Source organism: Akebia trifoliata, chromosome 1 (assembly GCF_017979445.1).
Source record: "Akebia trifoliata isolate Shusen 1 chromosome 1, ASM1797944v1, whole genome shotgun sequence".
Lineage (NCBI taxonomy): Eukaryota > Viridiplantae > Streptophyta > Magnoliopsida > Ranunculales > Lardizabalaceae > Akebia > Akebia trifoliata.
The window spans coordinates 36220718-36235775 of NC_141375.1; the positions used below are offsets into that span (position 1 = coordinate 36220718).

Sequence of the window (15058 nt, forward strand, 5' to 3'; positions counted from 1 at the left end):
TTTTGTAACTCAACATGACAGGATAACTCAAAAATTCATTGATGTGGCATGTGCAAAGAACTGTGAACTTTTTGCCTCTTGATACACAACTACACATCACCATAAATATGTGCAGTTGTGTATCCTAAATCAAAAAAATCTAATGTTATTTGCACATGCCACATTGGTGAGTTTTTGAGTTATCTTGTTATGTTGAGTTACAAAATCATCACTCATAAAATATACCAAAATCCAATGAGTAATGATTTTGTAACTCAAACTGATAGCGCGACTCACAAACTCACCAATGAGGCATGCGCAAAGAATTGTATATTCTTTCGCTTGAGATACATAACTGCAAATGGAAGGTCGTTTATGTATCTCAAGGGTAAGAATCTACGATTCATTGCCTATGCCACGATGTTGAGTTATAAATTCAACACTCAAATCCAATGTCATCTTAATGAAAATGTGAAATGAATCATGATAATCTTACTACCCCATGTGGCAAACTCAATCAACTACCCTAATGTGACAAGTTCGGAACCAAAGATTTGCATTCCTCAGGATACGTGACTGCACTTCGCCCTTAAAAAAATATGTATCTCAAGGTAATCATGTATCCCAAGGAGCAAATCCAATGTCATCTTAATGAAAATGTGAAATGAATCATGATAATCTTACTACCCCACGTGGCAAACTCAATCAACTACCCTAATGTGACAAGTTCGGGAACCATAGATTTGCATTCCTCAGGGGATATGTGACTGCATTTCGCCATAAAAAAATATGTATCTCAAGATAACCATGTATCCCGAGGAGCATAGATTTTAGACAGATTATCACGACTCAATTAGAAAACCTCCTTGTACGAGTTACACAATGGGGGATCCACCTACTTAAACTTCACTTAAATTGTTTAAAAAGAAAACAGCCACATTCACACAAGTCGGACTCTAGAGGAATGGAAGGTGGTTTTCAATAAATAATCCACGTTGGAAATAAAGTTAAAAATAATTTTTTTGTGGGAACTAGGAAAGCCTAGAAATGTCTTTCTAAAAGTGATAAAAGAGGATTAAAAAACCTCTCTTTTTTTAAAAGAAAATACCATTCAGTCGTGTATAGGAGGTTGGAATACGTAGAACGGTAGAAGACATTCTAAAATTTTGTACCCAAAAAATCTATAAAGGTGAGTTCGTCCCATAGTCTAGCAAGAGCCAATCTCTCTCTCTCTCTCTCTCTCTCTCTCTCTCTCTCTCTTCCTTTCTTTTGAACGATTTGTCCAAGGAGCATCTTCAAGAACTCTCTATCTTGATATATAAATATACCCAACAATCTAATTGGTTCAAGAGAAGATTATATATTAACTATTCCACCACGAAGTCTACGAAGGTTCTTTATCAGTCTCTAAAGGATTTTGAGGGACTTCTAATCACAATAACCAAGGTATGTCTTTATTTACTTCAAACATGGCATCGACTGATTGTTAATTTTATTTTGAGTTTTCTTATTTGACTTGGTTTGCTGTAACGTTCACATTGATTTTTTTTTTATTTGAGCATTTATGTTCACACACTTAGTCTGTGAAGTTTACACACTTTCACTTAATTCAGACCATTGATGATGGAGTTCAACTAGTTGAGTCAACTAATCAACTTACATGGTTTTTTTTTTAAATTAATTTATTTAGTGTTGTAAGTTAGCACCCATCAAAATTCCATTTCTTTTAAAGATAATTAAATCTTCTTTTTTCTTTTTTTCTTCCAATAAGTTCAAAACCAATTGTGGTCAAAGTGGTTGTACTTCAAAATTGGTTTTCTTGATTGGCTTTGAACCCAATCATTGCATGAATTTCAAAGTCAGATTCTATATTCAGTAGAACCAATTTTTTAAGATAATTAAATCTTTTTTTTTCCTTCCATTAAGTTCAAAACCGATTGTGGTCAAAGTGGTTAGAATTATGTACTTCAAAATTGGTTTTCTTGATTGGCTTTGAACCCAATCATTGCAAGAATTTCAAAGTCAGATTCTGTCTAGCAATTTAAGAGTCGTGATTTTCTAACTCTCCTGACGTGGCAAGTGCAACAACCATGTATTATTTTCCTTGGGATTGCAGTTGTGTATCCCGAGGAAATATATGGTTCTTGCACATAGAAGAGTTGTGGGTAAAACCTATTGCAGGTCGGATTTTGCATGATTCCTGTCTTGAGCTAGCTCTCTATTTCAAAGGGAATAATATCTTGGAATTTCTTGTAACCTACGGTTAAAATAACACATGGTTTGAGACTGGTTGCTTGAGAAAATAACTCATGTGTTGATCATGGGACTGTTTTGCTGCTGTTAGAGACAGATTTTGTTGATTAGTTTGACACTGACAAAACATTAATTTTTGTGGATTGATTTCATAAAGGGTAGTCGTAAATTAATCCGAAACTTTTAAACCATATAGGACAAAGTCGTTGGCTCCCTACCTAGGGACGGATCCAGAATTTTCTTGTAGTGGGGGGCAAATTATGGTTAGTTGTATAGTTGACGAACTTGAAGATAAATGATTTTAGGGAGAAATTTAGACATTTTTGGTTAGAAGTTGAAGAAAGAGATATTTAGATCATTTTCAATTAGTATAAGGAGGGAGGTGAGGGAGTGGGGACAAATGGGAAGAGAGTTGAGGGAGTGGGGACAAATAGGGCATGTAATTAGTTGAAATTATAGGAGTGCCTCAAAGTTCTTTGGAGGCAATTGCTCCCACCAGCTCCTTACTAGCTCCACCCCAGTCCCTAATCTTGGCTGTTCAAGGGACTCTTTCATAAAATAGGGTATTTTGAGGACTGTTTTACACGTTATATTGAAAAGTTAAGGATTCTTATGCCATCATTTGAAATTCTTTCTAGTGAAGGATGTTTCAATGTCAAATTTGTTGAGTTCTTGATGCCCACTAATCTCACGGTTGGGCATTAAGTTGATTTGTGAGTCATGTTAATTATTGGGTGGGATCGGTGCCTAACATCTTTACCCATGGTCTCTATTATAGATTAATTCGAATTTTATTTAGAGTCAATTTTTTATTCTTGAACCTAAATTAGATCTAAATTAGGTGATGACTGTCAAAATGGGACCCACATGCGGGTCCAAGTTCTTCCACCCTAATGAAAAGTTGAGTTGAATTTTTCTAACCCATAATCAGCTCATATTATACAAAACTTGGACCAGCCTTACCCATTAATTGGGTTGAGCTCCAGCCAGCCTACCCAAGTTACAACCCTACGACAAACAAATACAATCCATGGTGCAAAAGCTACTTTTTACTTGATACTCCTGAATCTAGTAGACCCCAAAAAACTCTTATCATCGATCAGTCAACTTTGCAATCCGATTCTTATGAAAATCATTCATGGGGAAGTGTCTCATAGAACAACAAAAATAATTGAATAGATTTTGGTAAAAACTTTTCCTATAAGTTTATTTATTTATTTTAAATAAAGACCGTTCATGGAGGCAAAATAAAAAATATATATATAAATAAAAATAAAAAAATATTTTCCTTACTAACTTAGGATTTACAATCTTACGGATGGATTACCACATTGAAAATCTCACACCATAGCCCTCTAGATTTCATGGAAGAACTCAGATAAAATAATAATAATTCAGGAAACAATTCTGATTGGGCTTGACGTAGGGTTTTGAAAATAGGCCGCTATCTAATTTCCACGGAACACTCAAATTGAAAATTAAAATTCAACAGTAAAAATTAATATTTTTCTGATTTTTTTTGTCTTGAAAGTGCATAGAATTTTGTCCTCAACAACCTGTAGCATCGGATGCTTTTTTCTTTTCTTTTTTCTAATGCCACAAAAGCCATTATGAGCAACAATGTAGTTTTCATCATTTAAATGGAAAGCATCTTGGATCTGGACGATGTAACATGGACCTGCTGTACCAATGCACATAGAATTTCAATTCTACCCCTAGTTTACATTCAAAATTACATCTTAAATATTATCTTTCACATGTAAAGACAAGGTGTTTTCGGCCATTAACGTAGGCTCTGTTGTTTTTTTTTTTTTTTTTTTCTCCTTTTGTTTTAAAAACTCCCACGAGCCATAAGGGAGCAGATCCTCTGTAGCTTCGTTTCCTGTAGCTTTCTGTAGCGCTTTATCTAAAGTCCAGAGAGTGTCACAGTTATAAAAATTACCACCACAGCCCTCTTGTGCTAGTGTCTTAGATCGGATTTAACAAAATAAAAAATAAAAAATGGAGATAAACTTTTTCTTACCTGAACCATGGCTTTGAAAACGGATGGTCAGAGAACCTCCAATTTTAAACGGTGGTGGTCATCTTGTCTTTATAAATTTGTTGATGTGGCGCTTTCCTAATCGTCCAATAGCGTTACAGAGAGCTACAGGAAAACAAACCTAAAGAGGATCTGCTCCCGAGCTACAGTGATATATTTTTTATTCTTAAAAAAAATTATTTGTTATTTTCTCAACTTGATCGATCTTTCTCCAACTTTTTCTGAAGCTATCTATTGCTGCAGGGTGAGTATTGTTGCACTCGCTTTTTGACGCATCTATACCCACTTAGTAGTTGCACCCACGAAATTTAAAACATGCTTGTTAATACACCCACAAGGTATATGCACCAAATAAATGCATTTTGTTATCGTTCACAATTGAACTTCACGACTCGTCCGTGTTGTTGTCCCACAGAGAACTTCACAATGAACCATCTTCATCTTCGACTAAGAATTGCTCTGAATCATGTAAAACATCAAACTTAAGTTCTTTTTTGTTTATTTATTATCTCAACTTTGTAATGGGGAAAAACGATATAAAAATTAAGACAAATGGTAAGAATTGATTTAGATTAAGGTTAAAACTATAATGTACAATATTTGAATACTTAAATAGTTGACAAATGTTTTTTAAAGAGTATTGATAACAAGAACTTGTTGATAATGTGTTAAATCTACACAAAAAATCTTTTTTTTATTCGCTTTATGTCGACCCTGAAAAGTCAGACGTGTTAAGTCATGTTGACAGGACACAACTGACATTGATTAAACCACGTTAGATGTGTTTTGTTGACATATTTTTTTGTACCTAAAAACTTTGTGTCGAAAGGACACGGTTGACGGCTTAAACTATGTTAAACGTGTCTTGTCGGCACATAATTATTTTTTTGTACAGTGTAAAATACAAAAATGAAAATCGATAAATATATAAAAAGATACAAGTTTTATAAACAAATTTTGAACTATCCTATTTATTGTAATTATGATTATTTAATTGAATTATTTTCTTTTTTAGATTGAGTTCTTGGAAATCATTTATTTTGGTTCAATATATACATATGAGAAAACTTAAAAATTATAATGAGATTTCAATAGTAACTAACTTCCATTCGTGAAATCTGTCCAAATAATTATTGTAGAGCCTTTTGAACTTAGACTCATCAAAAAATGGAAGAACTTAGTGGAGTTCTCCCTGTCTTCCCACAGTTTGGAGGAGAAGTTTAGGGTTTTTAATTTCAAATAATTAGTTACATTGATGAGCGCAAGTCCTAATATTAATAGGACCCATTTTTCAATTTTTTTAGTGGGAGTAGATGCCTAAAAAAGTGAGTGCTACTAAGCTGCAACAAGCATATTCTGAGCGGAAACTGAGACGACTGGTGTAATTCGTCTCGGTGTCGTCCACCAACCAGATGGGTTGATGTGTTCCTCAAATAAGACCGAGGGGGTTCATTGCTGAACGAGACGACTCAGTCTTATTCAAGGACGAGAAGTCAAAATGAGTTTTTAAACCACGGACACGAGTGAAAGAGACAAGGAAATCATGCATGCTTCGTTCTCTGTTTTATTTTATATTTTCTCCCAAACTCTTGTTTTAAAGGTTCGGTGATTTGATCAGTTCTGCATCTAAAGCACTCGGATTGTTTTTCTGGTTATTATCATCTGTAAATCTACCTAAAGTTCTGAATATTTTGTTTTATTTTTTTAAGCGGAAATGGTGGAAACACGAGCTCCTATGACGTGAGAGACTGAAAAAGAGTAGGTTTTTTGGTGTTCTTCGTAAGGAATAACTCTCACAAAGGAAGTTGAGATGATAGAGAATATAGGAACAGATGGAGGTGAAGTAGTTTTATTTATTTCAGGCGAAGAAAAAGCTTTGGAAAATAAGGTGAGCGGGGTTTCCAGTAAGAACTTCGCTTTGAAGGATTCGGAAGCTTTGACACAGCAGAGAGAATCCCAGGATTCGAGTGTGGGATTCTCAGATTTTGATAAGATCAAATCAAAAGTGCAAATGTCCACATTCATGAGCTCTCCTTCTCCAGAGAAATCCAAGTTCAGTTGTAGTCTCCATAAACCTTCCAAAAGACGATTTTCACTGGGTAGGTCCACCTTATCTAAGCCGAAATCGAGATTCCTAGAACCATCTGGTCCTTTAGATGAAGATCACAATCAATCAGTGCAGAAAGATCGAGCTTCGAATTGGCCTTACAGCACCTCTCCCTGCAGCAAATCTTCTGCAAATAATACCCCCAGAGAGAGTACCAGAACAGCTCCAATTACTCCAAAAACACCATCAGTGGCATCATCAGATGATGATGAAGAAATCTATAAGAGCGAGAAAGTGAAAACAGCGCTGGAAAAATCACATAAAAAGAGATTTAAAGTGATGGTTTGGGTTGAGTGGGCTGCGTTGGTATGCATAATGGGGTTTTTAATAGCTAGCTTTACTGTTAACAAATTTCAAAAATGGATGATTTGGGGATTGGAGTTTTGGAAATGGTGTGTGTTGGTACTGGTAATTGTCTGTGGTCGATTGGCTACCGAGTGGTTTATGAAATTTTTGGTTTTCTTGATAGAAAGAAACTTCTTGTTCAAGAAGAAGGTTTTGTATTTCATTCACGGGTTGAAGAGGAGCGTCCAAAACTGCATTTGGTTGGGTTTGGTTGCTCTTGCATGGGAATTGTTGTTCAAGCTTGGGGCCAAGCGATCCCAAAACGCAACCAAGATTTTGAATTATCTCTCTAGGGCTCTTGCTTGTTTTCTAGTTGGGGCGCTTATATGGTTGGTGAAAACTCTCTTGGTAAAGATCTTAGCTTCTTCTTTCCATGTCAATACATTCTTTGACAGAATTCAAGAATCAATCTTCCATCAATATGTTCTTCAGACGCTTTCGGGTCCACCATTGATGGAGTTAGCAGAGAGGGTTGGGAGCACAAAGAATACATTGCAGATGAATTTCCGTAATAAAAAGAAAGGAAATGAAGAAGAGAAACAAGATGTAATTGATGTGGGTAAGCTTCAAAAGATAAAGCAAGGAAAGGTTTCTGCTTGGACCATGAAGGGGTTAATTAATGTGATAATGACTTCGGGGCTGTCCACTATTTTGAAAACTATCGATCAAGACGGTGAGGGATACGAGCACATAGATAAGGAGATTACTAATGAGTGGGAAGCGAAGGCTGCTTCTCACCAGATTTTTATTAATGTTGCCGGAGATGGTTTCAAGTGAGGACATCTTATATATCTTAATTTGAGAGCTTCGTATGATGTTTGTTTCGATGATCCATTCTTTCACTCTCTTAATTATTACTTGTGTCTGTTCTTGTTGCTAGGTACATTGACAAGGAGGACCTCCTTAGATTCTTGAACGAGGAGGAGGTTGATAATCTTCTCCCACTATTTGAAGGTACCCGGGAGACTGGAAAGTGTTGAAATAATAAACTTGATTTATCATAGTTTGTCTCTAGAGTTTCTAGAATTTTCTTGTAATTGGTAGAGTTTCTAGAATTATCTTGTAATTGCTAGAGTTTCTAGAATTTTCTTTTATTTACTAGAGTCACTAGAAATACTCTTGTATTTTCTAGAAACACTCATTTATTAATTGGTATGTAGGAAGTATCTAGAATAATCTAAGATATGGTGTATCTAGAATTGTCCATAGAGTCCTATAAATAGAGATGTTCTCCCACCATTTTGTATCATCCAAAAAAGATCAAGTTGAGTTCAATAATAAAAAACCTCTTCCATCCAAAATTATTCTCTCCAATTTTCTCTTTAATTCCCAACAAAGTGGTATCAGAGCAGCCAGGTTCGTGAAGAAAAATGGCAAGTGGAGGAATGGTCCCCTTCCAAGTTCCAATGCTCACCAAGAGCAACTATGACAATTGGAGTATTAAGATGAAGGCGTTACTAGGAGCTCAAGATGTGTGGGAAGTTGTCGAGAAAGGCCATAAGGAGCAAGACGATGTTGCTCTTTCCCAAACCCAGCGGGAAGCCTTGAGGGATTCAAGAAAGAGAGACAAGAAAGCTCTCTATCTCATCTATCAAGCAGTAGATGAAGATGCATTCGAGAAGATCTCAAATGCAACTACGGCCAAAGAAGCGTGGGAGAAGCTTCAAACTTGCAACAAAGGAGTCGAGCAAGTTAAAAAGATTCGTCTTCAAACTCTTAGAGGTGAGTTTGAACTTTTATTTATGGAGGAATCTGAATTAATTTCTGATTATTTTGCTAGAGTATTGGCCATTGTTAATCAACTAAGAAGAAATGGTGAAGATATTAGTGAAGTGAAAGTTATGGAGAAAATTCTTCGTACTTTGAATCCAAATTTTGAATTCATTGCTACGAACATTGAAGAAAATAAAAATTTAGAAACCATGACAGTTGAGCAACTCATGGGTTCTTTACAAGCCTATGAGGAAAAACAAAAGAGGAAAAAGAAGCAAAAGGAGACTATAGAGCAACTACTACAACTCAACTTGAAGGAAGAAAATTTTGGAAATAATAGAAATCAAAGAGGAAGAGGACGTGGCCAAGGACGTGGACGTGGACGAGGAAAAGAAGGAAGGGGCGGCTTCAACAACAACTTCAACAATTCCAACAACTCTAATTACTTCAACAACGGAGAAAGAAGTCGAAATCCACAAGCAACAAGAGGGCACGGAAGAAGCAACTCATGGTCAAGGAACGACAAATCTCACATCAAATGCTATAATTGCAATAAGTTCGGTCACTATGCCTCCGAGTGTAGATTGCCAAGCAAGGTCGAAGAAAAGGCCAATTTCATCGAAGATAAAGGTAGAGAAGAAGGTACGTTGCTGCTAGCTTGCAAAGACAAAGATGAAGGCCAAGAAAATAAATGGTATCTTGACACCGGCGCTAGCAATCACATGTGTGGACAAAGAAAAATGTTCGTGGAGCTCAATGAAGCGATAGGAGGGAATGTCTCCTTTGGAGATGAATCAAAAATACCCGTGAAAGGCAAAGGTAAAATTCTCATACGCTTAAAAAATGGAGGCCATCAATTCATCTCAAATGTTTATTTTGTGCCCAACATGAAGAATAATATTTTGAGCTTGGGTCAATTGCTAGAGAAAGGGTATGATATTCACTTAAAAGAAAATAACCTTTTCTTAAGAGACAGTAAAAGTAATTTGATTGCCAAGGTGCCCATGTCAAAAAATAGAATGTTCCTCTTGAACATTCAATACGATGTTCCAATGTGTCTAAAAGCTTGCTATAATGACTCGTCATGGTTATGGCATTTACGCTTTGGACACCTCAATTTTGGCGGGCTCGAACTTTTGGAAAAGAAGGAGATGGTAAGAGGTCTACCATGCATCAACCAACCCGATCAGCTTTGCGAAGGATGTTTGCTTGGGAAGCAATCCCGGAGAAGCTTTCCGAAGGAGTCATCATCAAGAGCTACAAAGCCGCTCGAGCTCGTACACACCGATGTTTGTGGACCAATTAAACCAAACTCTTTTGGTAAGAGCAAATACTTTCTCCTTTTCATTGATGATTTTTCAAGGAAAACGTGGGTTTACTTCCTAAAGGAGAAGTCGGAGGTGTTCGAGAATTTCAAGAAGTTCAAAGTCCTTGTTGAGAAAGAAAGCGGTCTTGCTATTAAGGCCATGAGATCTGACCGAGGAGGAGAATTCACATCAAACGAGTTCCAAAAGTACTGCGAAGATCATGGAATTCGTCGTCCCTTAACGGTGCCGAGATCCCCCCAACAAAATGGAGTGGCAGAGAGGAAGAATCGAACCATACTCAACATGGCTCGCAGCATGCTCAAGAGCAAAAGAATGCCCAAGGAGTTTTGGGCCGAAGCGGTGGCTTGTGCAGTCTACTTGGCAAATCGCTCTCCAACAAGAAGTGTGTATGAGAAGACACCACAAGAAGCATGGAGTGGAAGAAAGCCCGGAATTTCTCACCTCAAAGTCTTTGGAAGTGTTGCTTATGTTCATGTGCCTGATGAAAAGAGAACCAAGCTCGACGACAAAAGTGAGAAGTACGTATTCATTGGCTATGACTCAAGATCCAAAGGCTACAAGTTGTACAACCCAATTACCCGGAAAATTCTCATTAGTCGTGATGTAGAGTTCAATGAAGAAGATTCTTGGGATTGGAACACACAAGAAGACGAGTATGATTTTCTTCCTTACTTTGAAGAAGAAGAAGAAATGGAGCAACCGAGGATAGAAGAACAAGACAAGAACTTCGAGAGCCTACTACTCCACCGATCTCACCAATCGGAAACCTGCATGAAGATTCGTCATCAAGTGAAAGTTCTAATGAGAAGACGCCACGCTTAAGAAGCTTACAAGAACTTTATGAGGTAACCGAAAATCAAAATGATATCACTCTTTTGTGTCTCTTTGGTGATTGTGAACCTCTAAGCTACCAAGAAGCGGTAGAAAACAAGAAATGGAAAGACGCTATGGATGAAGAAATCAATTCAATCACAAAGAACAACACATGGGAGCTAGCTACACTTCCACAAGAACACAAAGCGATTGGAGTAAAATGGGTGTACAAGACGAAGAAGAATGCTAAAGGAGACGTGGAGAGATACAAAGCAAGATTAGTGGCTAAAGGCTATAGTCAAAGAGAAGGCATCGACTATGATGAGGTATTTGCTCCTGTTGCTCGTCTTGAAACCGTTAGATTAATAATTTCTTTGGCAGCTCAAAATAGATGGAAGATCTACCAAATGGATGTAAAGTCCGCCTTCTTAAATGGTTTCCTTGAAGAAGAAGTCTACATCGAGCAACCATTGGGCTATGAAGTAAAAGGACATGAAGATAAAGTTTTGAGGTTGAAGAAGGCTTTATATGGCCTAAAGCAAGCGCCGAGAGCTTGGAATACTCGAATTGACAAGTACTTTCAAGATAAGAATTTCACCAAGTGTCCATATGAGCATGCACTCTATATCAAAGTTAAAAATGGAGATATTTTGATTGTATGCTTGTATGTGGATGACTTGATCTTCACAGGTAGCAACCCGAGTATGTTTGAGGAGTTCAAGAAAGAAATGGCGAAAGAGTTCGAGATGACAGACCTTGGGCTCATGTCTTACTACCTCGGCATTGAAGTAAAGCAAAAGGACAAAGGCATCTTCATTACTCAAGAAGGCTATGCTAAGGAAGTGCTTAAGAAGTTCAAGATGAATGACTCTAATCCAGTTGGCACGCCGATGGAATGTGGAATCAAGTTGTCAAAGCATGATGAAGGAGAAAAGGTGGACCCAACTCTCTATAAAAGTCTTATTGGAAGTTTGCGCTACCTAACTTGTACTAGGCCGGATATTCTCTATGCCGTTGGAATCGTTAGTCGCTACCTGGAAGCTCCAACAACAACCCACTTCAAGACTGCAAAGAGAATACTTCGATACATCAAAGGTACAACCAACTATGGCTTGTTTTATTCATCTTCTAACAATTATGAGATAGTTGGATATAGTGATAGCGATTGGGGTGGAGACTTGGATGATAGAAAGAGCACCACCGGATTTGTGTTCTTTATGGGAAACACTGCTTTCACTTGGATGTCAAAGAAGCAACCAATCGTCACACTATCAACTTGTGAAGCCGAATATGTTGCTGCAACATCATGTGTTTGTCATGCTATCTGGCTAAGAAACTTGTTGAAAGAATTAAATTTACCACAAGAAAAGCCTGTCGAGATTCGTGTTGACAACAAGTCAGCACTCGCACTAGCAAAGAATCCTGTCTTTCATGAAAGAAGTAAGCATATCGACACTCGTTATCATTATATACGAGAATGCATTGGAAGAAAGGAAGTAAGGTTGGAATTCGTGAAATCTCAAGATCAAGTAGCAGACATATTTACCAAGCCACTCAAGAGAGAAGCTTTTACCAAATTACAAGGTATTCTTGGAGTCACAAATCAAGTTTAAGGGGGGGTGTTGAAATAATAAACTTGATTTATCATAGTTTGTCTCTAGAGTTTCTAGAATTTTCTTGTAATTGGTAGAGTTTCTAGAATTATCTTGTAATTGCTAGAGTTTCTAGAATTTTCTTTTATTTACTAGAGTCACTAGAAATACTCTTGTATTTTCTAGAAACACTCATTTATTAATTGGTATGTAGGAAGTATCTAGAATAATCTAAGATATGGTGTATCTAGAATTGTCCATAGAGTCCTATAAATAGAGATGTTCTCCCACCATTTTGTATCATCCAAAAAAGATCAAGTTGAGTTCAATAATAAAAAACCTCTTCCATCCAAAATTATTCTCTCCAATTTTCTCTTTAATTCCCAACAGAAAGATCAAGAAGATATTTCAACTTAATTTCTTCTCTATGTAGTTTCAAAATGAGAATGGGAAAAACTCATTTTGGTTTATTCCTCAACACTTGTGATGGTGTTTTACTTTAACATGGTTCTTGTACGCATAGGTGAAGGTCTATCTTGAACGTAAATCACTAGCACATTCCTTAAATGATACAAAAACAGCTGTAAAGCAGTTGAACAGACTCTTGACCGGGGCTATGAGCATTGTTATCTGTATTGTGTGGCTGCTAATAATGGGATTTGCAACGATTCGAGTGTTTGTATTACTCTCATCACAGATGATACTGATTGGATTCATGTTCGGAAACACCGCCAAGACTATATTTGAATCCATTATATTAGTATTTGTGATGCACCCATTCGATGTTGGTGATCGTTGTGTCATTGATGGAGTTGAGGTAACTCTATCTATAATCCTCTCTTGCTTTATTATATATATACATAGCATGTTTACTAGGTTAATTGTGTTTGCTAAACTGCATGTAACCTAGCAGATGATGGTGGAAGAGATGAACATTTTGACAACAGTCTTCCTGAGATATGACAACGAGAAGATATATTATCCAAATTCAGTGCTGACTACCAAACCCATTAGCAACTATTACAGAAGCCCAGACATGGGTGATGCTATTGAGTTCTCTGTTGACGTTTCAACTTCGATGGAAATCATTGGAGCTCTAAAAGCTAGAATAAAGACGTATGATGTCAACTCTAGCTTTCTATTTCTTAGCATGCATTGGTAACTAAGTATATAATTAAGTCAAAATCCATGATATTGTGTTTATGCTTAATTTTTCCTTCTTATTATTTTTACATATCGTTTTCTTTTCTTAGAGTGTATATATGATCTTATTGAACAGAGCAGATTCATGGTTATTAATAAATAGATATCTATGTATGAAATTTAGGTTCAGTTTACTATGAGTGACACATGACACGGGTGTTATCTTTCTTACTAAGAATGGAAAGTGTGGAATTTCAGTTAATTATATATATCTTATTGTAGAGTTAATTTTCTTTATTCTACTGTTGAGAATGGATGGTTGGATTTTGTTGGGGATTCAGGTACATAGAGAGCAAGCCTCATCATTGGCATGCTGGCCACGATGTTTTGGTGAAGGACATCATTAATGGGAACAAGATGGAGATGGGTCTCTATTTTTCTCACACCATGAACTATCAGAACATGGGAGAGAAAGGGTGCCGCAGATCTGACCTAGTTATCGAGTTGAAGAAAATACTTGAAGAGCTTTCTATTAGATATCATCTCCTTCCTCAAGAAGTTCACCTGAGATATATTGGCTGATGAGCAGCTAGCAACAGCACCAACAACTGTTGGTCGACACTTCTCCATGGTGGCGTATTAATGTTGATCTGCAAGTGCGTTCTTTCTTTTACTAGTGCTAATTAATTAATAATGTTGTATTAGTAGTAGCATAGCATCAATCAATGTGTATTATGTGTTGCTATCGTGTTATTAATCCTACTCTCCTCGTTATTATTCTTGTTAGTTGATACTCTGCTTGGTTCATCAGTTAATTAGGTTTTATGTAGGTCTGACCGACGATGATTTGATGCACACTTATAGATGGTTAACTGTTTTAAAATAAAATTAATATAGATTGTTAGTTGTGGTTTCTTTAAACCTATTTGATTGCTAGAGATCGTGCAATTTCCAAACTAATATGTTCTGATCAGAATATTAAAAACTGTGGGTAGGATTCATGGTTTTAAATCTTGTTTGAGACTGAGACGACTCGTCCAATATGTCTCGGTATCTTCTACCAACAAGATGGATAGACAAGTCAAACGTCTCAGACGAGATTTAAAATCACGCTTCATTTTTCTAATCGTTGAACAAGATGACTCGAATGTATAATTGGAAAAAATTGTCAAAGACGACTCGGTCCCTTTCATGGATAAGACGAGTCGTCAAAACAAATTTTAAAACTAAAATATTTAATGGCACATAGCGTAGTGCATCAACAAAATTTAGAGATAATAACTACAATTTCAAGTATAAAAAATTGAATAACAAAAAGGTCATTTTTTGATAAAATATGTATATAAGTTAGATTTATCTGTGATTCAAATTTCAACATTCTAAACCATACTCTTTATTTAAATTTAAAAGTTTCAAATTGTTTGCATTTTATTTTTTAAGAAATTAGATTTGCAAAATGAAAAAACCAATCTTTACTGCGGAAGAGTTATTGGAAATATAAAGATAAAATAAAAAGGTGGTTTACGTTTGGATATAATGATAAATTATGCTATTAATAATAATAATTTAACAATAAAATAAGTTGCTATTATAATCAGTTGTATAATATGCCAATTTGCTAATAACACCAGTTTTGAATCCAACTGTTGCTTTAATCTCTGTTTGTATTGACAAGCTTACTACTCATGAATTAATAAAAATCCCATAACAAGAATCTTTCACAAAATTATTCACTATTCAAACA

At 36.2% G+C, this 15058-nt stretch overlaps 1 protein-coding gene across 1 annotated transcript; it reads left to right on the forward strand.

Annotated features, from left to right (window-relative positions):
- Window positions 1-1197: 1197 nt before the first annotated feature.
- On the forward strand, window positions 1198-14100 carry LOC147412218 (mechanosensitive ion channel protein 10-like). The gene is given in 9 exon segments (XM_086457751.1): window positions 1198-1425; window positions 5983-7498; window positions 7606-7698; window positions 7828-7846; window positions 9411-9413; window positions 10104-10112; window positions 12695-12988; window positions 13085-13287; window positions 13656-14100. Coding segments are annotated over 8 exon segments (2382 nt in total). The 5' UTR covers window positions 1198-1425; window positions 5983-6083; the 3' UTR covers window positions 14002-14100.
- Window positions 14101-15058: the final 958 nt, after the last annotated feature.